Source organism: Odontomachus brunneus, unplaced genomic scaffold (assembly GCF_010583005.1).
Source record: "Odontomachus brunneus isolate Ranch 3 - 2012 unplaced genomic scaffold, Obru_v1 Obru_scaffold_234, whole genome shotgun sequence".
Lineage (NCBI taxonomy): Eukaryota > Metazoa > Arthropoda > Insecta > Hymenoptera > Formicidae > Odontomachus > Odontomachus brunneus.
The window spans coordinates 40,379-65,619 of NW_022639684.1; the positions used below are offsets into that span (position 1 = coordinate 40,379).

The window sequence follows — 25,241 nt, forward strand, 5'->3', positions numbered from 1 at the left end:
TCGTTTCCACTAACATCGATTAAACTTTGATCCTAGTTTAAACTCTCTGTTCATACAAAGACTTAAACTCAGGCTTATGGTTTAATCAACGTTGGTAGGAACAGGTGTTAGTCTTTATCTTCGCTTTGGTCCGATTTGATTCACTGAACGGAAGTTGCAATAAGATAGCTCGCAACGTTACAGACTAACATATAATGTATCTAACATATAACGTATCGTCGCGTTACGTCGCGACAAGTTTCTCATTCGACGAGAGAAACCATCAAGGACTCCTCAAGGAAGTCGCACGAAGGTGAAGGGTAATCCAGACGACGAAATCTCTATTAGAGCGATTGATATTCGCTCATGAATGAATCACGTGAAGCGTGGACACGCGTGCGCTTGGCGTGCACGAAACGCACGTGAGCGCACACGCGCGCGCTTGATTCATAACTCCACGTTAGAGAAGTGTAATTAGATCCTTCTTTTTTTAGTATTCCAAGCGTCGCGTTCTTCTGACACGCGCACGACCGATCGTTTATTCTTTCACAATTTAATGCGTTATATACGCGTCTCGTTCGGTCGATGTACCGTTAATCGCTGTGAAACGGCGGCTTGGCTTGCGCCACGTTTCGAAAAATATTTATAGCTACCTCGCTCTCTCTTTCTCACTTTTTCTCGGTGCCTCTCCCCGCCGACCTGCAAAGTGTACGATTTGTAGTGCCGCGCCGGCCGGCGTTTCTAACGTTTCTCCAGCTCGTCATCAAGGAGCTCTATCGCTGTGCTCCATCGTTCACCGTACACTATTAAATAAAGAAATAAAACAAATCGGCATATAAATCACGATTCTTCCGATTAAATATATATATATATATAATCGATAATAAATATAAACAAAAAAGAAAGTAAAAATGTACAAAGATCTCTTCCGCGAAAGTCGAATGTCATCGTTGCTTTTGAGTACTCGCCGCGGCCATATTGGATCGTGACCTTAGATGCGAGGAATGACACGCTAAAAATTCTTGTATATACTATTTTCAAGTAAAAAGATATTTTAATGAAAAAATACTTTAGGTGGCTTGAACATACTCGCAAAATTCTCCAAAAACTCTGTCATTTTTCCTTGATAGTCAATAAATAGCTGTAATTAATATGACATGTAACTTGCTCCTCTAACCTAGCTTTTCTCACTTTACGACTATTTATTGACTGTCAAAGTTTTCTTCAACAGAATTCTGGTAACTTCATCCGGAATGTCTGGTTCGTTGATATTTTTCATCAGAAATTTGGTTAATCCAGCCAAACTTTTTTCCCGTGTGACATCATGGGTCAAAAGTTTCATGGTGAGGAACCAAGAGCATTAAACGTCTTCGTAATTCGCCCCGATTGTATTCGCGAATCGTGCGGACGGCAATTTGCTCGACATACGAAAGAATGCGCGCGTATGTACGCAGGTAAGTAAGGTGCACGCGCACGCACGGTCACCTGTTTCCGCGTAATCCACTCCATCCGACGTCTCGCGAGGTGAGAGAGGCGAGTCCTTTCTCTGTCTTACCCTTCAGGAGCGCGTCTCCCCTCCCTCCTTATCTCTTCTTGCCTCTTGTTCCGCTGCGCTCGTCCCAGCGAAGGATCCTACCTTGCAGTACGTGTTTATCCAGGGTATAAGACGGCAGAAGCGGACAAGTGGCGCAGGAAGAGAAGCGCGAGTGTCAAGCGCGGCGATAGCAGCTAGCGCGGACAAGAGGGAGTACACGAGAAAAGAGCGGCGGCACAGAAGAAAAGGGAGAAGTCGGCGAAACACGCTCCGTATAATCTTCGAGCTCCGAGGCTGAGGTCGCTACTCCGAGGCGAGTCTGACAGCAAGGTCGACCGCAAAATAGTTCCAACTGCTACACGTCCTTGATCCCTTAACGAAGAAGGGAAGAAGGAGAGAGAAAGAGAGAGAGAAAGAGCAGAGAGTGCGGACCGACGCGAAGGAAGAAAAAGCAAAAGGGGAAGAGGGATAGACACTAAGCGCGTCTCGCGCTGCGGAATCGCGAGCACCGAGGGATCGTCGAGAGCGAGATTCGCCGAACGTTTGTTATTAGCGTGTCCTTTTTTGCCGAATCGACCGATCGCGCACTTACTACATTGATCGTGGCGTCGAATCGCGATCGGTGGTGTGAAGTTTCCGAACGTGGTCGCGGACGCGGTAACTGCGCCGTGTATCGGCGAGGATTGCTCCCCGGCGGGATTAAATGACATTTTCAAGGAGTTCATCTACGTTCGCAAAGTGTGAGTCTTATGAGATTAGATATTTATATATCAAGGCAAATAAAAGCACCAATGCCTGGACACGTACCTAACTTTGGACATTCTTATTGTTTTGGTGTTTAAATAAGATAAACATATACATATGTTGAATATATATTTTTTTCTGTATTGAAAGCTTAAATACTCGTAATTAAAAGTCAAAACAACAAAAATATCCAGAGGACATTTTGTTTTAATACGATTTGGACACTTCTTTTTCGATTTTCAGAATATAGTTGATGGTCCAATGAGAAATCTTATTTTTTATTAATTCCTAGAAAACCAGTTCTCTCATTGATTATTTATTGATTACGTTTTGAAATGTAAAAGAAGAATCTATTTAAAACGTATTAAAACCAAGTGTATACAGATGTATCCAGACATTTTATCTTCTCATGGTTGCGTGCAGTGAAGTTAATACTTCGAGCGCGGAATCACGTCTTGTCATGTACACGCGCTTCTATGATTTACGAAATATAAGTCATATTTATCGGGGATCCTATAAATCATACTGTCATTTACCGGAAACTGCGTTGCTATTTGCGATCAGATAGAAAAGACGAACTGAGTTTCGACGTTTGTTTCATGTGGACGATATATAATTTTATAAATATATAAAGTGAGAGGAAGAAAGAAAGACAGAAAGAAGAGAGAGAAAGAGAAAGAGAGAGAGAGAGAGAGAGAGAGAGAGAGAGAGAGAGAGAGGGAGAGAGAGAGGAAAAAGAGGGAGGAATAACTGAAGAGACTAAATACGCGCAAGTCGTTAAGTCGTGTCCGCCACTTACACGCACGTTAATCACTCCTAACGGTTACTGCCTTCCGAATTTACACGGGAGTGCAACTGTACAACCGAAAAACCGGTCGTTAAGATCGATATGTAGCAGGCAACAAGAAATTGGAAGTTCGGTGACCTACCTAGAACCGTATCTCTTTCCTCTTTTACGTTTTTTTTCCGCATTACACAGTCAGTTCGTTTTACGGGTGCGGATCCCTTGAATCACGCTTGAATATTCATCTTTCAATTTTTCTCTACAATTTATTAAAAAAACATTTAATTGCGATTTAACACCAGAATATCTGGGAACAACCTCCTTTGTATGCACGAAAGAGCCACTTTTATTCTTTACGACTCTAATAATTTAAAATTCTCTCTTTCTCTCTTTTTCTGTTTCTCATTACTCGTGTCAGTGATGATTTCTGAACATGCTGAAAATATAATTTGCAAAATATAAGCATTGTAAGCAAATTAGTATATATTATAAGCAAATTAAAAAATAATTTTTATAATTTTTCTAAACTTATAATTTCCTTCAGTAAGATGCACCATAATTATTATTGATGTACCCTTTATAATTAATATATGCAGGAAATAACGTTTATTAAATGCTAAATAAAAATTATATTTCCTTTTATTATGTTTTTGTAAAGCTCTCTGGATTATGTATTGCGAAATCGTAATATATATAAATCACTATAGAAATAATAAATTTGACGATCTACTTTGATGTACGATATAAAAAACATTTAAATGATTACAATAATTTTATACTAAAAAGTTAAACGTATATAAAAATTTTAAATATATAATAATGCTGATCAAAATACTGTATGGTCCAGGATTATAAAAATTTTGTTGTACAATTTTTGCTACAATATTTTCTTCGTATACAAAAAGACTCGTGAATGGTCACGGAATAAAATATATACTTAACCCTTTGCTGCAGAAATCTGATGACATATACATTATCAGCGATCTACAAAACCCTTGTATATAAATTTTTGTAAAAAATCAACCGAAAACCCAAAATTTTCTCAAAACATTGATCTGCCATATTGAATCCGCTATTTTGAAAGTGAACTATAAAAAATCTAATGATGGATTCGTAATCAGAGACCCGAAAAAACCCCCAAAATACTAATATTATACTATACTAATATTCATAAAAAACCGGTGGAAAACCCCCAAAATTTTGAGCTGCCATATTGAGCCCGCCATTTTAAAAAAGAATTATAGAATTCAGAACGGCATCTCTGAACGTTATCTAGGAAGAGGAGAGTGTCGTGAGTGTGGAGCGTCAGATAGCTCGGTGGTTTAGAGCAGTCGCCCGGCAAGCGAAAGACCCGGGTTCAAGTTCCCGGCTTTAGCAGAACCGCCCTATCGATATTTTTCTCTCTCTGGAAAGAGAAAAGATACGCAGATCTCGAACGCACGGGGTCCCGCCGCCACCTAGTGTTGCCCTCCTCCTTCTGAAAAAATTTCTTAGAAGTAGGTAGTACTCTGAGAATACCACCAATGCAGCAAAAGAATTATAAGAATCTACCAAGGGATTCGTAATCAGCAACCAAAAAAACCAAGAAAAATTTGTACCTAAAAGGGTTAACTTTGTTTATTTATATAAACAAATTAACAAATAATGAAGAAAAATCCCACCTTACCCAATAATGTTCAATCCTGAACATATTACCAAAATAAAATTACAAAAAAAGTAGAGAAATCGAGCATTGAATATTGAAAAAATTTCTTAGAAGTACGTATTCCTCATTATACGTATTCCTCCTTTCCTTCATTATTTGTCAATTTATTTATATAAATAAACAAAGTATACATAAATAAACAAAGTTAACACTTTCAGGTATACATTTTTCTATCCATCAGTTTTTTATGAAAATTGGTATACAGAGGTTTTTTTGGTTGCTAATTACGAATCTCTTGGTAGAATCTTATAATTCTTTTTCAAAATGGCGAGCTCAATATGGCGGCTCACAATTTTGGGGGTTTTTCATCGATTTTTTATGAATATTAGTATAGTATAATATTAGTATTTTAGGGGTGTTTTCGGGTCTCCGATTACGAATCCGTCATTAGATTTTTATAGTTCACTTTCAAAATGGCGGATTTAATATGGCGGATCGATGTTTTGAGAAAATTTTGGGTTTTCGGTAAATTTTTTACAATTGATAGAAAACCTCAAAATTCCTCAAAATTCCGAGCCGCCATATTGGATCCGCCATTTTGAAAGTGAACTATAAAAATCTAATGACGGATTCGTAATCAGAGATCTGAAAAACCTCCGCATACCAATATTCATAATAAACCGATGAAAAACCCCCAAAATTGTGAGCCGCCATTTTGAAAGTGAACTATAAAAATTGAATGACAGATTCGTAATCAGAGATCCGAAGAAATCCCATATACCAATATTCATAAAAAACAGATAAAAAACTTCCAAAATTGTAAGCCACCATATTGGATCTGCCATTTTGACAAAGAATTATAAAAAACTACCGAGAGATTCATAATCCGTGACCCAAAAAATCCTTGTATATCAATTTTCATGAAAAACTGATTGATAGAAAAATATGTGCCTGAAAAGGTTAATCGCAATTAAACAACTAAGATCTCAAATAATAATTTATGTATTATCCTTGTAGCGTTGATAATTAAATAAAGAGTCAAAATGACTCACTTGAACATTCAAGGTAAATCATTCAATAATTCATCACAATATTATCTAATTCTTCCGTCAATCTCTCTTAGCGTGTTCTACTTTAAAAATAACTAAAAGTCACGAGAGATCTTTTTCCTAAACCACGAGAAACGGAAATGACGACAATAAGAAAGCCTTAAAGTATTCAAAATGGCTCTACCGGGCATAGTGTTAACCTAACGCTCTCGTACGCATCTCTAAACGCACATACTGGAGAATAAATAGACAAAAGCAATTCGTGGTACATCAGTTCTCTTTCAATTACAACAACTTTTTTCGTTTTCAGAAGATCGAAAATTATCATGTTGCCGCAACGATTACGCTGGCTATTGCCGGCACTAATCGTATCTTGGATGCACCTGCAGTTAGGTGCGGCTCTACCGGCTCACGATGAACGGAGCTCGCACGTGTCTGTGAATACGTTTGATCCTAGGTCAGTATCACGCGTGGGATTTTTGTCAAACGAAACTGCCGACTTTCGCACGAACACGCGAATTGCGTGTACGTGTACGAATGATGAAACGAATTCGGGGTAGAGAGTAATAACGAAGCTGGAATCGGTCGTCGAGGCCTTTTCCCGGCGAATTAACGGAGACGGTTGGCGGAGAAGTCAACGTGAGACGGAGGAAAAATATGTAACAGTATACGAACAAACAGTATTTAGATAGACATCACGTTTCTTGAGACAGACAAAGCAGAGAATACGGAAAGAAAGAAAGGACAAGGAGCTCTTATTAAAGAGCGCACGTCGCGGTTTAGTTCCCGAGCTGTCGGATAATTTCGGGGCCTTAATGAGGAGTCTAATTAAGGGAATTATATAGGCACGCATTAGACGTCCGATTCTTATCGAATCGGAGCAGATCCTTGCTGATGTGCGAATTGCCGTTGCATCATTCTCTATCAATACGCGTTTATAAAAAAAAAATGGATAAACAATAATTATATTGATAAGATCTTTAAAAGCCAAATACATCATAGTTTTATTAAAAAATATAACGAAGTGTTTCATCAATAAATATAGAAGTAGCATGTCCAAACATTTCACTCCTTAATTGAATTCTTTTCACAATGGCTATAGAATTCATTATAGAAACAGGTTACATTATTATAACGAATATAATTTCATCAGAATGTACAAGCGACTTAAGATCATTACTCGTTCTATCAGCAAAGTAGACTTTTATAAAGTTAAAGAAAGAATCTGACAGAGTCTGAGAGTTACGCGTTCTTCCGTCCGCGCTCTAACAATAAAGTAAAGTAAATAAAGCTGTGATAACAATCAATAATTAAATTAATAGGGCCTTCAAGAGTCAAGCACAGGCATCACACACATAATGCTATTAAAAATATAATTTTTCTTGTATATTGAAAGTGTAAAGATAAACAATACTTATATATCGTGTGTTTGCTTGAGAAAATGTTTCGACTTTATAATTCATAGGCACTGTTCTACTTCGTGACCTTCTTGTATATATTTACTTGTATATACGTTCAGACATAATTTACGTACTCTCGAGTAACTGAACTAATAAAAGCTACGCCGTAGTAATATTCTGGGCGGATCTCTCTATGTATTTACAGTGCGATCACTTCAACAATGATACGCCAAGACTACAACAAACGCGGGCATCCTCCGGACGGCAAAAACGACACGCAGTCCAGCCAGAAACTGGTCGCTTCCCCGGCTGGACTTTTGCGGCCCGACAAGTTTCAGTTTTATACTTACAACGACAAAGGTGATATGATTACGCGGCAGATGACCGTTCAGGAAATTCAAGGCCTCATCGCCGCAGGTGGCGCGGATCATATCGCGATGGACAGGCAAGAACCTCAAAAAGCCGACGACGTTCTCACAGGTGGCAAAAAGGTTGGTTGTCCCTTGTTTCTTGTCCCTTGTCGTATATAACTATTGATGTTTGTGTAAATGTAGATTAAAAAAGTACATAACGATTTCAATTTAAGTAATTTAGTAAATAACGATATTTCTCTCTCACACAATCTAAGAGGATACAATCTAAAAGGATGATGCTAAGTGGATACCGACAATATTCAGTTTCGTGGTTTACACCGTTTTTCAAGAAAAAGTATAAATGTCAATGCGGAGAAAGACTCTATTATATTTAAAATTAATTATATTTAAAATTATAATTAAAATCAAAATAATTTTAAAAACTAAGATAAGATTAAAAACTTTTTGGTTTATTTACACAATATTTAGACCCATGCATTGACATTTGTACTTTTACTCAAACACATTTGCAATTCTATGTAATCAAATAGAAAAACAGTGCAAATTACAAAACTGCATTACATCGATATCCTGAATCCCTTTAAGGGTCTTAATCTCTCGTCGCGGAACTTGATTAATAACATCAGAAGCAAAAAAATACATACTTAAAATTCTTGTATGCCATTTTCAAACAGAAAGATATTTATATGAAAAAGCATTTCAGCTTACTTCAGTATACTTGTAAAATAGTAGCTTGTAATAGCCTGAAAACTATTCTTTTTCCTTGAGTCAATAAACTAATTTGGCCATTAAACCATTTAACTAATTGGCCATTAAGCCATTAAACTAATTTGGCAATTTTCCTCTCTAATCGAACTTTTCTTATGATTTATGCGTCACTTTTATGACTATTTCATTGGCATCAGGAAAAGAATAATTTTCGGAACATTTCACAAATATACTCAAACAGTTTAAAGTGTACTTTTATTTAAATCTCTGTTCATTTGAAAATGATATACAAAAATCTTTAACGTGTCATTTCTCGCCTCTGACATTACGATTCAACATGGCCGCGACGGGTGTTACTCAAGAGTCTGAAAGTTATATATTTCATTATAAAAGATGTAGATGAAATCGAATGATGATGGCATCTGCATGAAGTGTAATGTAAAACAAATTTGACAAGCGAGCGCTAAATCTACTAAACTAAAATGATAATTGATTAAAATCATATCAAATTAAATTTGATTTGTAAAAACAAAAATCTTGCATCAAAAAATTAATTGCTGAAACGAAAAAGTACAATATATTAATTTCGATAGGTTTATATTAAGCTTCATGTAAAATTAAATTGCCTAAATACAAAAGCAAGATAAATACAAACAAGTAGTAAGAGCTAACAGAGCTATTACAGTTTTGTTTACGGATTTGGTACATCCCATATCGCATTTTAGGTCATGGATGTAGTACAGAAAGTGCAGAATGTGCTAAAGAGCGCGCTCGACAAGCCGCTGATCTTAACGGGCACGGTGCCGAAGATACCAGAGCACGCGAACGTCGAATGGAGCAACATTTTGCCTTCTATATTGTCCGGCGAGGCTGACGCGATCTCTCCGAGCAGCAGCGAGTCGTCACATAAGTTCACGACAGAAGAGACAGCAACTGGAAGCGCGTCTAATATCGGAACAAACGCAACGTCGAACGACGCCAAAAAGCCGGCGATGCAGACAAACGCGTATGGCGGTTTCACCAATAACATGGAGCACGGCGAGAGGCCTCAATACATCCATCATCCGCAGCAAGTTCCTGCAGCCGGCGCGTTCTCGGAGAAACCGATGATTCCGGTTCCAGTCATCACTTTAACGGAACAGAAGCTGACCACATTGCAGTCCGTCATCACCGAGAGCCCGGTTTTCCAAATGCTCAGTGTGATCCCGGTCGAGGCCACCGATTCTAACCATCATCAGCAAGATCAGTCACAGCCGACCCAGACCGAGGAGGCGAGTCAGACCGAGCAGTTCATAGAGTTGGCTCTGTCGGAAGTACCTGAAACCTTGACATCCTTGCACTCCATGAATTCAGATGCATATTTTGCAAACTTCCCGAAGCAGACAACGGCGAATCTCGATGACAAAGGAGGCATGGGACTTCCGACGGCCACGTATTCGACCACATCGAGCATATCAACGGTTTCCTCAGCTGTCGACATAAAGCAGACTGTAGCGCACAAGGGGGTCGATGAAGCAACGACTAGCAAGATCTCTTCTTCTTCTCCTTCGAACGCGAATTACGCTGTCGCGGAGAATAAGAACAATATGAAGCCATCCGAGGATCCCTCATTCGCGCTTGGCGTTACGAAAGAGTCTCAGGTGAACGGGATACAAAGTGACGAAAAATTAATCTCGCAAACTAATACCGCTACCTCGAAGCCGCTTTCTCACGCACCCACGGCTCCGAAACCTGAGGAAATGTCTAATGAGCCCGTGTTGCTTTCGCATTTACTGTCTACGTTCTCCTCTGTCTCGAAAATCGAGACCTCGACCGTTCCGATTTTGTCGCACACTAATCGTCTCAATGAGGCTACTTCGAAGGTCACTGAGAAACTATCAGTCAACTCGGTTACACCGACGTACACGAAGGATCACCTTCGACCGACCGAGATCCAATCGTCAGTTTCGATGGAGCCGTTACCCACACAATTGATCGACTCCTTCTCGAGTGTAATGAGTCAAATCTCGGAGGCGAAACCACCGGTACTATCTTTATCGTCTACATCAGGTGGCCTGCCGGAGATGACGATGATGAACATCAATCACGATCAAAGGTACAATATGTCCGACGACTCAGCTAAGAACACGCTCACGAGCGTGAATAATCGTTACGACACGCTCACAGCTCATGGCGCGAATGAAGAGAACATTGAACGCGTCGCCGTCGGTTCACAGACCTACCCGACCGTGGCTGTGAAGCTTCCACCGTTGGACGTTGCTACCCGAACTACTAGCTACTCCACCATTAAATCTACCACTACTCATCGGCCCACATCAATGGGAATGGATAAAGTATCGATAGTGAAAGCCGGAATGAATAAAATCTCCTTGAAGCCCTCAGTTTCAAGCACGACCGAAATAATGAGTAACGGAATGGTGATTAATAACATAGCCATGGCGTCTTCTACATCAAATGTTAAATCGACCGATACTACGACTTCCTCGCCCATGTGGGTTCAGCTGGAGAAGATCCAGAACGTATCGGTGGAAAGTCTGACCGAAAGTTCTGCAACTTTCGGAACCGCCACTGCAACCAATACGATGTTGCAGAAACACACTCCTGGTGGGGCTACATCTCCTGAAGAAATCTTATCTGTTACTTCGTCGATTCTCGACACGACCAAAACACCATCTACAAGCGCGTCGATGGACCTAAACGTATCCCTAAAGAGACCCATGCCGACTAGCGAATATTTCGACGATACTCTCATGAACTTGAACTTGAGCGACCCGGTGTCCGCGATCGACCAGATATTGAACATCGTGCCATTGCCGTCCAGCACTCCCACAGTAGAACCGATCAGTTTGCCCAACGATACGTCGGATATCGTGACTAGTGACTTGGCCAGCGGGCTGATCGCTGGATTCCTAAGCACGTCTCAAAAGTCACCCTTTGAAGAAATCAACGGCAATCAAGTCACGAAGATCACATCGAGCGCACGACCAACTGTTTCGACTGTGGGCGCGACTAAGCCCACAGAATTCATCGAAAACGTCACTCAGATACACAAAGGAACCGTGACTCTCAATGTATCCGCTGACCGTCCGAAAGAAAGTATTAAATATACGCAAACATCGACGCAACGAACGCTTGTGACGAGCCCGATTAAAAGCAGCACGGTGGGTTCAAGTACGCACACGAAAGCGTCAACTGTGACTTCAGGTAACAAGAACGTCTTAACGACGAAGCCAACAAAACTACCGAATAGCAGCGAGAAAATCAACGACTCTACAAAAGTATCGTCATCGTCCTTATTAGGTAATTCTGCGAACGGTAATTATGTCTCAAAAGGTAACACTGAACGAAGCACTACTGCCATGGGAGCCATTACCGCGAGTCCTGAGCGGCTATCAACGACGAATTCCGACGTTCGACCGTTATACACTAATAAAACCCAACTCCACGTGACTTCTAATCAAAACAAAAAGGACAACAGAGAGAAAATAAAGACGACGGAGGCGCCAATCATAAGAACAGACGTAGGTTCCGAATTATCGTCTCCTGTGAAAGTCACATCGATGGATTCAGCTGGTGGGAACAATACCAGAAACATGAACTCTTCAGTACACACGGAAAGTAGCTCAAAGACAGAAATGTCAAGTGAAAAGAATCAGTTTTCCGCGAATACCTTGGCAACGCAGAGTGTCGCCGTTCATCAACAGCATCATAATTTCTCCAGCCACGTCACTAGCTCTGTCAACGGCTCTAAATCCGAGCTGCACGGTTCACATAAGCATCACAGTAATGTCACAACAGGCACAGGTATTTCGAATATTACGTTTAACACCGCGAATCTGTCGACTGAATATTCCACCAGTAGTCGACCAGTGTTCGCGCAGAATACGAATCGTGTCAGCAATGCGACTACTCTCGACAAGAACAAGGGTACGACCTCACCGATGAGTATGACCACATCGTCGCACACTACGACTAATAATCGTACAACCGTTACATCTCGGCCCATGCAAAGCAACAAGACTGATACACTTATTTATAACATTAGTACCTCGTCTCCTTCTTCGTCTCCTTCTTCGTCATCGGGCCAAGTAAGTGCGCATACCGATCGCCCGATTATCAAAGTTGTCACGCAGGCCCCATCGGGCAATGTAAGTGGGAACCACGAGAAACCTTCCCGACCGAGTCTAGCCAATGGTACGAAACCTTCGAATCCTATCAACAAAACGTCAAATCAACGTGACAAAATTGTGTCACCGCAACACACGACGCAGATCATGCCGATAGAGAGCACAGGCACTTCTGGATCGACGCAAACTAACGGGGAGTTCAACAGTACGGAGAGCAAACCTGCGTCCTTGAAACATTCAGAGAATTCTCCGAAACCTGACGTGGTGCGTCCGCAGTCACCGATGCCGAACGTTCCAACTCGTCCGTCCGCATTGAAGCCCACAGTGAGTTACAAGCCGTTGGAAAAGTCCAACGTCTCGAAACCCGAAGCGGACACTGATACGGAGGAAAAATGGACGCTTATATCGCAACAGACACCGCCAGCTATGACGAAGTTGCCGAAACCGCCATCAAAACCGCCGAAGCCGCTGAGGAAGCCGCCATCCAGCCACGTTTCAGGGTCATCCAACCCGGACGAGAACGGCAACGTTCGTATTCCAGGACCTGATACGACGGCGTATCAGCAGGACGATCCTCCTCAGACGATACCTCAACCCGTGCTGCCGCTGGACGTGTCTCAGAGTGCAAGCGGCTTGGACGTCACTGTAAAGCACACAAGCACCGATATTGTGAACTTCGCTAAGCTGTGCAACGAGTTGGCTTTCAACTACTGGGTGGCCACCAATAAAGGTCTAAGCACCGCTAGGTCATTAGCTCTGTCGCCTTTCGGTATGACTAGTCTGTTGGCGATGATCTTCTTGGGCGCTCGCGGCCCAACGTCCGATCAGATGAACGAGGTGCTCGGGTTGGACGATGTGACCACGTTCAACCCGCACTTGGTCTTCCAGAATATTACGGACACGGTGGGCTTGGCCAGAGGTCAAGGTATCGCTAATGCTGCCTTCGTTCGTGAGCTGTTTGCTGATAAGATGAAAGTCAGGAAGCTTATGCCCTTCTACAAAGAACAGGCACAGCAGTTCTACGAGGGTCTCGTGGCTGAAGTGAACTTCGCCACCATCAGCGACCTCGTGCGTAGGCGGACGAATCTGTTGATCAGGAAACAGACCGGCGGCAGAATCAAAGACTTCGTCAAGACAAATACGGTGCCACTCAGATCGCCTTTGGCGGCGCTCTCCGCCAACGTGTTCCAGACTGACTGCAACACCACTCTGACCAGTTCCGTCGGCAGAGATGGTGAACTGTACTTCGCGGTCTCGCCAGCCGTGAGACAGAGAAGACTTGTGCCGGTACCGGCTACCACTTGGCGATCGGGCGTTTTGGCCGGTTACGAACCTAGTATCGACGCTACTGCGGTCGCTCTCGGGGGAAGCGACAAGCTTGTCTCGACGATTTTCCTGTTACCAGGTCAACAAGGTCACACTGCACCCGGTGATACGTTGGATCGCCTCGAGCAGCGTCTCGTCAAAAGTGCGTTCCGTGACGGGACTTGGAACAAGTTGCTGAAGGTTCTAACATCCAGAAGTGGCTTGGAACTTCAAGTACCTAAATTCAGTCATCGATCTGTCGTGAACGCCACCGCAGCTTTGAAAAGAATGGGCCTCGACGAATTGTTCTCAGGTAATGCCGACTTCAAGGGCATCAACGGCGTAGGCCACCGTCTCCACTTGGCTGATGTATTACAGGTAGATATAGTTAAGGGGATTCTGAATATTAACATAATGCAATTTCGTAATTTGTGCTATTTTTCTATTTGATAGAATTGCGTAGTTGCATAGAATTGCGAATGCTTTTACAGAGTAAAAATATAAAAGTCAATGTAGAAAAAAAGACTCTAAATATTGTGTCAAAAATAAAAAATTTGTAAATAAAACGAATTATTTTGATTCTGATACACAATATTTAGTGTCTTTCCATGCATTGACATTTATACTTTTACTCTGTAAGAATATTTGCACAATTCTTTTTTTTTGGGGTACTCGTCGCGGCTATGTTGGATCGTGACGTTAGAGACAAGAAATAACCTGCAAAAAATTCTTGCGTGCTATTTTCAAATAAAAAAGGTATCTGATTGAAAGGATACTTTAGATAGAATATACCTTCGAAAACTATTTTTTCCTTGCCAGTCAATAAATCAAGGTAAAATCAACGTAAATTATGAGAAAGGAAAGATTGAAGAGGAAAGTTGCATGCTACGTTACTTTCACGGCTATTTATTGACTACCAAGGGAAAAGAATAGTTTTCGAAGCCTTTTACAAGTACATTCAAACGACCGAAAGCGTTCTTTCATTCAAATGCCTTTTTAATTTAAGGTGGCATGCAAGAATTTTGGACATATGTTTTCTCGCTTTTGATGTCATCAATTAAGAGTTCCACGGAGAGGAACTAGGTGCCTCAATTGCTGATAAGAGTTGCGCACTCATTCGCACAGTTCTAATCGCCGATGATAACGCTATTTACGATTGATTCTCGGTCGCAGATGAATTTGTTCAGCACTTGCGGTGACGAGAATATCCTCAGCGGTCGACATCACGTGGAAACATATCCTGCGAGCCCTTTGAGAAGTATCAGACGACGAGTCGAGGACATCGACGGAGATTCCGATGACGTCACCGAAGACGACGTGTTGAGACACAGCGGGGTATCATCGCAGAAGGATCACACAGGTTCGCTCCATGCGGACCGATCGCACACAGGTCGATTCCGCAGAGAGAAGAGACAGCTCTCAACTACGTCGGAGAGACCTAGGTTGAAACTCGATAGGCCTTTCTTGTACTTTGTCCGACACAATCCTTCCGGTATAATTCTGCACATGGGACGCTTCAATCCTCGATTACTGCCCTAAACGAAAGTTCACCCGCGGGTAAACTTTGTCACTGAATGCCATCGATACAATCCTGTTCCTTCTGTCTGATGCTCTACATGTATCCATGAAATTTCGTCTCTCCGATAATAATCGACTAGGTAACTCTGCTCAAACTGGTCTGTTCCTCTAGAAGACCAACATAGCGCTACATAACGCACTGTCGCGGCCCGCTGCGTTTGAATAGCGAAAGGTAGAATGTACTCGCGTCGAGTTTTAGAAAATTTGTAAACAATCTCGCTTAGAATTACTTATTATGTATTAGCTGCCACGACATCATCGCTTAGAGATAAGGGACCAGCGCGGTATCTTACGCAATTCCGCACTTCCCGTACATCGCTAATTATACGCAAACGAATCCATGACATCGACATCGTCGTATTATTTTATGATATATTTAGGGAATGGTTAAATAAATAACAGACTGAGAACGGGGAGAAAAAGAGAGAAAAAGTAATGTGAAAGAGGGGGAGAGAGGAAGAGAGAGGGAGAGGGAAGGAGAGAAAAAGATCTTAATCGCGGTCCAAATGATCATTATTTCTTTCACGTATCAGCAAAATATCACGACGATTGATGCAATCGCCGACAAGAGCGTAAACACGAATCTGTAACGAGTACCGATAATCTATTTGGACCCTGATTGACATTACGTATCCTTCCAATATGATTGACAGTTGTGATATGAATGAGCGTGGAATTTTTGTACATTTCGTAGAATTATGTAATTCGCCCGGATATGCGCCCCTGAGTCCGCATATCGCGTGAAATTGAATATTGTTGGCTATGTATTTCAGTCAAGTGTCGAACTGATGGCGTTGAATAAAAATGACATTCTCGTTCCATCTCTCGTTTTTCAAGACAACTTTGAGCATGCGTTTGGGCATTACAATACGTACAGTCTGCATTACAATACGAACAAGATTGCCACACTTTTATCTCTAGATGGGTTCCTCAACACTCGCATATACAATGAAAAAATGCATCTTTTAAGAATTACTAAAGAGCAAATTCCCCTATTCGATACGGAATGAATTGTGAAACTCATTGAGGTAAAGATGTTGCAAGCTTTTGATTAATGACTGTATATGCGTAAGATAAGAAAGAATTGCATTGTACACTTGGGGGTCTTAGTATGGTTTTAATATTTTCCTCTCGATAGAATTTAAAACGCAGTCGATAGTCCGAGAGAACCTATTTTTTATTAATTCTAACAAGTTTAAGTAAAAGTACCAAATCCCATAGCTAGTTCTGAACATTCGTATTGTTTTGGCCTTTAAATACGAACATTTATATCTTCAACGTGGAATGTGTATATATATATTTTATGTTAAAAATTTAAATATTCCTATTTAAAGACCAAAACAATAAAAATGTCCAGAACTAGATGTGTTCAAGCATTGGTACATTTATTTTACTTCAAGAAGTTGTAAAATTCAGTATCATATTTTCAATGACGCATCAAAGGAATAAACTTACTATTTATCAATCAAAATTATGTTTCTGTGCATTTATTTCATTACTTAAATGATGAAAATAATTCATTATGTTACTTATTATAATTATCTAAGTACGATAATACGTTATCTTACTTAGATAATGAAATTATCTTATTTAATTAATTTTATTGTGTAAGTAATAATTTGAGGAAAAATTGAAATGGATATATACGCACAATATTACAAATACAAAAAATATTATTTTTGTATTTTTTACTAATGCTTCACTTGTGTATCAGTTGATTTAATAGAGATGCGATAATAGAAAAAAATATATAAATATTTAAATATGTGTATAGAGGTATATGTACTTCAAATATTACTAGAAATTATAAACTTTTCACCGCTGTATTTTCTAAACAAAACGGTCAATGATTCTGAAATTGGTGTATAATGTCGGTATATTAGTCTTTATATTATAGATATTTTAGTCTTTAATATATCATAGTAAAGTTCTCTCATTAAAATTATAATTTAATTTACAAGAAATTACAAATGGAAATTAAGAATAACATACAAAATGTAAAAAACACTTATAAAAAGTATCAATTTCAGTTTCAAATCTCAACTCTTGAATGGTCAATTTTTTCTATTTGCACGGCCAGTTAGATGCCATACAGCACAAATTTTCAAAAGACGTTCTAAAGGCATTCATACATTCTAAGAACATTCCAGAACATTCTCTGAAGATTTTGTGCTATCTGGGAAAATATTTCGAATTATATATAGTGCAAATTTCAATGAATCCATAACAAACTAATTTTTTTTTACAACCTGCTTAAATTTTCCAGTTAGATTATTGGCTGCGCTTCAAACTGCATCGAGAAAAGTATTGAAACTGTCTAAACTAAAAGTTGACATATTTTTTCTTCGATGTACCTCGGAACGCAACAGACGTCTAATAAAAAAACTTTTTTCTAAGAAACTTTCGGAAGATTGTTTAATTTTTTTATTGGATGTCGAATTGGTTTCGAAACGTATCGAATTAAATTATTGTGTCAATTTTTGTATCCGCTATTGTGCTAAGATATTGTGTAACATATATACGTGCATGCGCATATTCTGTCTATTATTATAAACAATAGTTTACGAAAATTCAAATTTTCAAATTTGATAAGCTATAAAATTATTAATACTCCTATTATATCGTATCGATATCGCAGAATTATCATAGTGGTTACGAGAATTATATACACATACGTATACACTGTATTATTTAAACAAATTTTCAATAATTTTTGCCAATGAAATATGGTGAATTAATTGACTTAAGCGAGGTAATTAATAGACTTCAAACTTAGTGTCATCCTACTGTCGCTACAATTCGCTATTTGTTGCTCGCTGTGCACGCTTCACTCAATAATATCATATTTGGCGGTGTTTTCTTCGCAAATACACGCATGTACAATCTGCGACACGAGAATTACAGCGGCTTCGCATATCTCACTTGGAAGAGAGACTTTTCTATCTTAGACTAATCACACAATTGTCGTTATCTGTTTCAAAAACGTTGTATGCCATTGGCAGACGATAAGTGTACCTGGATCGGTAGTGGGGATTCTCTGTGAGTTCACGCGTAGTCGTCGTAAAGTCGTCGTTAAAGCGAAAGCTGTATCGCTTCTTAGATTTCGACAGTGACGGTGCGACTAGTGAAACCTTGACCTTACTTGGGATATTTCTCTCGTGTATAGTTTTGGCAGAAACAAACGCGAACGTTCTACCGGTGCCACGTATGGCCGAAGCACGTGGTGATCGAATCGCATCGGCAGTGGCACGTGTGAAATACATTGATTTACGTAAGATAGTGTAAGGTAAGTAAGAGCGACCCAGACGACACAGTTTAAAAAAGATGTTTCAAAAAACATTACTATTATTGTTATAATAATAATTATAAATATTTATAAATAATAACCCGTAGAGTACAAATGTTGAAATACATCTGAGAAATGTTCTAGAGTTATTAAGATATTTCTGGAACGTGTGTTCCTAGGATCTATTTTGGACATGTATTGTATGGGAAAATGCTTTTTTTTTAATCTCAATGTTACTCAGATCTTATCTTATTAAGGAGGATCTCAAAAATCAGAAAAAATTGTGAAAGATTTATTTCTCTTTTCATTTTTTCTACGTATTTTTACTCGAAACGGAAAGAATATTAATTCTCTCTTTTTTTCACATAAATTAATAATTCTCTTCAATTTTGCTATATATGTTTCTAGAAGCAGGAATAGATTATCAAGAACAGGTTTATTCGTTTTCGAAAAATTTCTACATTAGTGTGACAAGTTAGAGTGAAACAAATATATTTTCTTTTACTCTAATAGCAAATTCGGCCGTTCGTACTAAATGTATTAAGGTTTCATAGCCTATTCTTATATTCAAAGTTGTCTTAAATACATCTTCAAAAACTTCTTAACCAACGATCCGCGTGCGACGAGTGCTGTGCGTATCATTTTACTGGTTACGAAGTATTTGAAGATATATGTAGTTGAAGATTTTGTATTTAAGATGATTTTAAATGTAAGAACGGATTATGAAACGTTAATGGACACTTCCCAAGTAGCACAGTGACATCAGAAGACGTTAAATTGACGTTAATTTGGCGTCCTCTGACGTTAATATGACGTCTTCTGACGTCATTTTGCTACTTGGGTTAATGCACGTGGTCGAATTCGCTGTAACCAACGACATGCATAGACCAAGCATTCTGTCTACAGAGTGAAGCTGGAAGTTTAAAATAGAACGAGAAGTTGCTTTGATTCAGTTGCTTTCTAACTTTATTCTAGAACGACTTTGTTCTAGAACGACTGTAGAAGGAACAAAAAATCTTTTCTTATTGGTTCTTTATCGCTGTAAGTCGTTCTAAGATGTTTGCCATAACAATAGAACTTTTAGAAAGGTCCCTGTAATAATTCTTTTTTTCTGTGATTCCTTGAAAAGATGTTTTCCAGGTAGTTAGAATTCGTCAGAATTAGTTAGAAGAAAAATTTGTGTAAGAGAAGTTGAATTGTAATAATAGCCGTTTGGTAAAAATTTTTTAATCAATCCATTTTTATCGGCTGACGCATGCGAAGGCCTCCTTAATCTTATGTTGATTTCAATTTAACGCGATATCTGCTCGTGTTTCAATGGACTATGACGTTTTTTTTTAGCATTCGCGTTATGCATTGGAGCCTCGTCTCAATCGGGCAATTTTCAAGTTCCACGTGAATTGTTAAAAATAGCCGTGCAACCTGTGTACAAATTCGATGTATAATAAACTGATTACGCGACTTTCGTATCAGTATACATGCGCACTTGCACTTCGCCCGTGACGCTTGATGAAGCGAATCGCTTATCTTTTAAGGCCAGCAAAAAAGTAGCTGGGTAAGTAACGAATTGCAGGGTAAATTTAAGTGCTTCCGACTTGAAAACTTGAGCATTTTTTTATGATGGCAACATGAATAACTTTTAGAGAACGATCGCAATGCAATAACAATCGATAAATTCGAATCAGAACAGTTCGATCTAATGTTAGTTAGCGTATCGCTCTGATAATTCGAACATTCCTGAAAAATCGCCGCAATAACGAAGAGACAGACGAAACATGGAAAGTAAATTTTGATTATGTATATTGGCTTGATTATTTGTAATGATAAATAAGTGTATCGTATGTTCGTGATCACAGATAAGTATATCGTTGCCGATAAGTAGATAAAACTAATAATCGCTAGTCCGCTGGGAAAATAAAGTTTGGTCCGAATCGACCGTAATACCAAAGGATGTTGCTCTTCCTTCTGTTGGTATGTATGGTGACTTGATAATAAAATTAAAAATTCGCCGTAATTTCTACTCATTTTATAGAATTGATACAATATCAATTGCAATCGCGGTGACAATTATCAGCATTTTTTTATCCATTGTCGAATGAATAATAGCGATCGAGCAGCACCGTTGAAACGCGTTTATTTGTCAGTTGTAAAGATAAGATGCTAGAGAACGCAGTGTGAGAAGAAATAAAATAAAGTGAATGTTCCAATTAGTGACTAGCAATTTGTGAAAATGGACGAATGTACGTAATAATAATAACGTGTTAAGCCAAGTCACAAAATTGATTTTTTTTGGAAGGCTTGAATATTTGGGATTTCAATTGTGTTATATTTTTCTAATTTATGGGAAGATTTTATTTAATTTATAATATTTTCTCAAAAGTAAGTGATATACCACTTAACGACATGATGATTTAATTTTTATTTATTTTAATAATAATTAATAAATATAAATTTATTAATAAAAAACAATAGGTAATTATTCGAATTCACATTATTCGAATATCACAAATCAGTGCAGGATCACGAATGTGTATTATTATGTGTGTGTATATATATGAGTTATTAGTTATAAATTGCTATATCAGTGATAGTCAGTGATAGATTAGTAATCAATCACGAATCAATTTATAAATAAATAAATATATATATATATATATATATATATATATTTATGATTCATATTTCTATTATATTTATAATAAATTCCGAAGGAACAAGTTATGGTATTAATGGTATTTTTTAATTGTGTATAAATAAGATTCACAAACTACATATTTTTGAAAAATAGGAACATTTTGTTATATTTATTCAGATTGTTACTAAAACAAATAAACATCCTATTGATTAGTGATATATATGAATTAACTATGAAAAAATCACATATTCTGTTACTTTCTCTTCTTACAAAATATTCTTTAATTTTCTCTCAGCTTTTCTGTAACTATTCCAATTACTTGAAGTTAAAGAATAACTGCACAGATCTAACAAATAAACATGTGATATTAACTGTCAACTTCTAAAATGTAGGCGAGCAACTGTTCGAGCTAATGAAGTCAGCAATACGTTTGTAAAGTGAATAACTCAGCATTTACTATGATTTCTAATTTCATTCGAAATTTGTTCTAACTGATGATATATAAAATTTAAAGTAAGAATACATATTCAGGATAAACATGGGCCCGTGTTAAATGATTCGTTGAGAAAAAACGGATGCAACTGTCACTAATTGGGACATTCACTTTATTTCAAATAATACATTTTACCTTAAACGCAGGCGAAATATACTGCACGATGTGCGTATACCTACTCGGATGTATTCAGGATACAGATTGCTCTGGCCGTACGCTGGCTACTGTAATGGTTGCATGGATTGCGGTGTTAATAGTGACTTCGATATTATTGAAATGGGAATATACGTGGATTGTCGTGACGATATTGACCTTGCTGTTCCTCCTAATTTGCGTCTGGATGGCCTACCACATAAAAAGAGCTCAACAAAGAACGTGGTTCGAGGAGTACCAAAGAAGAACGGATTATGAAAATGAAAGACGAGAAAGAAATATTTGGACTATCTCTGGAATAACAGTTGACAATTGTGGAGAGGTATCAACAGTTTGCATTGAAACAAATCGCTATTTTCCAAAATATATCTCGCATCGTTTTCTCGTTCAATCCGTCTATAAAATAAATGTTGCAAAGATCGATCGAGTTAAACGCGAATGAAAGGGCACGATCAATGAAATGAATCAAGATTGTTATGTAAAACAATTAAATGAAGTAATAGTCGAAAATCAAACTTTTGTAAAACTTGACTATTTTAAGAACAAATTGTTTTAAGAATCAAGAATGTTATGTAAAACAAAAATGTTTACTGCATTTTTATTTTATGTGGAATGTGATGCAATATTTTGTACATGATGTACACTTTGCAGTTTTTCCTCTCGCTTATGTTCTCTTAGCCAGACAGCGCAAAACATCATAGAATCATTCAGAATGTGTCAAGAATATTTTGGAGAATATTCTAGGACTATCATTATTTCAGAAGCATAGAAAATTTAAAAGCAATTCAAAAAGAATTGAAAAATCAGTCGTATGTCGCCAATTCTGAGTTCATTTTCAGATGCAAAAAAAATTCTTCAAAGTTTAGTCAAAAGAATTTTTTTGCATCTAAAAATGAACTTAGAATTGGTGACATACGACTGAATTCTTTTTTAATTCTTTGTGCTATCTGGGACGTTATCTTTTGCAACTTATTACCAATGTTTAATCTGCGTTCGATTCGATTAACATTCACATTTATTTTATAGTTCTTTAATTGAGTTTATTACATCGTATATCCTCGATATTATTTGTATTCTTATACAGAGGGAATCTCAACGGATTGTGGACCCACCACCATCATATTCGTCTGTGATACCTACCGTGCAATCGACTTCGGAATCTTCACGTCCGTCATTAACCATCGGCAACTTACCCAATGATTCAAAATGCGAAGATCCACCGCCATATTCGAGCGTAATTTGCTCCACAGACACGCGTGATCGAAATGCGGAAGCTGCAAATGAACCAAACACCATATCTTCCGCAACCGCGACGAAGAACAATAGCACCATAGACATGTCTCGGACGCAAGATACGCGCATGACTGATGATTAATTATTAAAGCGTAATCCTTGTAAAACTAAATTCTATTAAAAACAGTATCAAAGAATGACAAGTTGAGCAAAAAGTACGTAGACATAAGTGTAGTTTTATACGTTCTGCGAGAGATTTTCACTCGGTTTTCTTTCTACTGTATTAGAAATATATTATAAGTATATAACGAATATACAACTGTAACTCATAGTACAATAACGCAACTGTCTCAATTATAGGCCAAGTTAATGAAACTTGGTTTATTAATATATTAAAAAAGTACATTTTATAATGAAAAAATGGAAAAATATTTTTTAGTATTCTTTCTTTTATAATTATATTCTAAAGTTATATATTCATAAACAAATGGGTTTATAAGACTGTCAGTAAGCAAAAAATCATTGATAGAACGTTGTTTCAACAATATTCAGTAGCGCGCGTATAATGTTTTCCAATATGTATTTTTTTAACGTTGTATTAACCACATTAAACACGAATAACTCTGGCACTTCAATATTTCCAAAACATTTTGCGATATTTAAAGAGAAATCATATTATCCGACAATATCTTCGAAATATTTTTAAGATATTAAATAAAAACACGCGTTTAAGAGATATATGTAAAATTAATGTTTGAAAATATTGATCTAATCTTTTTTTTTTACAAGGTAGATTGTGCTACATATATCATTATTCTACATAGGCTGAAGCAATGTGAATATGATCATTATTAATATAAAATTGTATTGTATAATTCGTTATTGAAACATGAAATTTGCTGATCCATAATTGGGTCAGCATTTACGCATAAACCTTTCTAATTATTTCTTTTCAATTATTTCTTTTCAATTATTTCTTTTCAATTTAAAATTATTTAATTTACAGTCTAACAATTTCGCTTTAAAACTATAATGTTTGTTGCTTATGTTTGTATAGTTCATTTTAATGTTTGCTCAACAAATTTATATGAATGAAACTTAGTCTAATCTTAAATAGGAGTGTTGTCCTATATTACCTAATGATTTTTAGTTGAGACCTTTTAAATCTTCAAATGATGAGAAGAACTACTTGAGTTTTAAGATAATGAAAGAAGCCTCGATTAACATATCTATATGGCATTTTCATGTAGACTATATGAACTATGCAGAATATTGTAAATTACATTAAAATATACAAAAATGAATAACTAAATTATAAGATAGTTCTATTTTATAATATCTGTTTTAGATATTAATTATAAGTGTAATGTTCAAAAAAGGGTAACACTCCTGTTTAAAGGAGTTTTACCCAAAAAGATAACAAATTAAATTTTTTATTATAAAATAAAATTTGCATTTCATAACAGATTAGTAGATTTAACTTTGAAAATAAGAATATAATCAGAGAATATTCTGTGGTCTCTAACTCGTAAGAAACAATACCCAGTAAGCAAATTGAACGCAGACTGCGCGCAGATTGACAGCAAATTTGATCAAAAACTCACAGCAAAACCATAGCCATTTGTGTCTACATTAGATTACGGTTGTGGTGACAGATCTTGCTGTCGGGAAATTTTAGTAGTGCCAAATTTGCAGCAAAAACCGCACAAAACTTGCAGCGCAGCAAGATCTGCGCGGTTTCTGCCGCCAATCTGCCGTCAAATCGCTACAAGCTCTGCGCGGTTTTTGCTGCAAATCTGCAGCAATTATCCGATAACAAGCTCTACCGCATATCTGACGGCAATTTGGCAGCAAGATTTGATATAACAGATCCTGCATCAAATTTGTTATCTATTTGCCATCAAAAGTTGATAGCAAGCTCTACTCGAAATCTGTTCGCGCAGATTTGACTATCTGGGCATTTAGAAATTTACATATCAGAATTATAAAGGTTTAATAAAACTGTAAACTTTTATTAATAAATTTTTAAGCAAGCCATACATTCCTTAAACAGCTTCCATAAATGAATTATTGTCTAGATAAATGATATTCCTCACATACATAGTTTACGTTATTTACCCAGCGAAAAATTATTCGTTGATTAACGTCAAAATGATATCAAATTGACGTTGAAACTGTCGTCAAATCGACGTCAATTTGATATCATTTTGTCAT

General features: G+C 37.7%; 2 protein-coding genes across 6 annotated transcripts; both read left to right on the top strand.

The window, feature by feature from the left end:
• The first annotated feature begins 1,645 nt into the window (after positions 1-1,645).
• Positions 1,646-16,698, top strand: LOC116852546 (serine-rich adhesin for platelets). Its single transcript, XM_032833031.1, has 5 exons — positions 1,646-2,253; positions 6,046-6,192; positions 7,341-7,626; positions 8,943-14,027; positions 14,823-16,698. Exons 2-5 carry the CDS (start codon positions 6,062-6,064, stop codon positions 15,186-15,188), a joined length of 5,868 nt encoding a protein of 1,955 aa, XP_032688922.1. The 5' UTR covers positions 1,646-2,253; positions 6,046-6,061; the 3' UTR covers positions 15,189-16,698.
• A 1,506-nt stretch (positions 16,699-18,204) lies between these two features.
• Positions 18,205-25,066, top strand: LOC116852549. Of its 5 annotated transcripts, XM_032833040.1 has the most exons (6): positions 18,205-18,513; positions 19,855-20,068; positions 20,157-20,291; positions 20,370-20,484; positions 21,835-22,116; positions 22,879-25,066. In XM_032833040.1, the coding sequence occupies exons 4-6, from the start codon at positions 20,464-20,466 to the stop codon at positions 23,167-23,169; spliced, it is 594 nt and encodes a 197-aa protein (XP_032688931.1). In that variant the 5' UTR covers positions 18,205-18,513; positions 19,855-20,068; positions 20,157-20,291; positions 20,370-20,463; the 3' UTR covers positions 23,170-25,066. The 5 variants fall into 5 exon arrangements, with proteins under 5 accessions (XP_032688931.1, XP_032688928.1, XP_032688927.1 ...); XM_032833037.1 differs by lacking the exons at positions 20,157-20,291; positions 20,370-20,484 and having other exon boundaries at positions 18,207-18,513; positions 21,788-22,116; XM_032833036.1 differs by lacking the exons at positions 18,205-18,513; positions 19,855-20,068; positions 20,157-20,291; positions 20,370-20,484 and adding an exon at positions 20,498-20,753 and having other exon boundaries at positions 21,788-22,116.
• Positions 25,067-25,241: the final 175 nt, after the last annotated feature.

What these genes read in the sequence shown, in the direction of transcription:
- LOC116852546 (XM_032833031.1), top strand. Translation starts at nt 6,062, where the DNA reads ATGTTGCCGCAACGATTACGCTGGCTATTGCCGGCACTAATCGTATCT. An exon ending in GTGAATACGTTTGATCCTAG is followed by an intron (nt 6,193 to 7,340) that starts GTCAGTATCACG and finishes ATGTATTTACAG; the next exon opens with TGCGATCACTTCAACAATGA. An exon ending in ACTTGGCTGATGTATTACAG is followed by an intron (nt 14,028 to 14,822) that starts GTAGATATAGTT and finishes TCTCGGTCGCAG; the next exon opens with ATGAATTTGTTCAGCACTTG.
- LOC116852549 (XM_032833035.1), top strand. Translation starts at nt 21,724, where the DNA reads ATGCAACTGTCACTAATTGGGACATTCACTTTATTTCAAATAATACAT. An exon ending in CAGTTGACAATTGTGGAGAG is followed by an intron (nt 22,117 to 22,878) that starts GTATCAACAGTT and finishes ATTCTTATACAG; the next exon opens with AGGGAATCTCAACGGATTGT.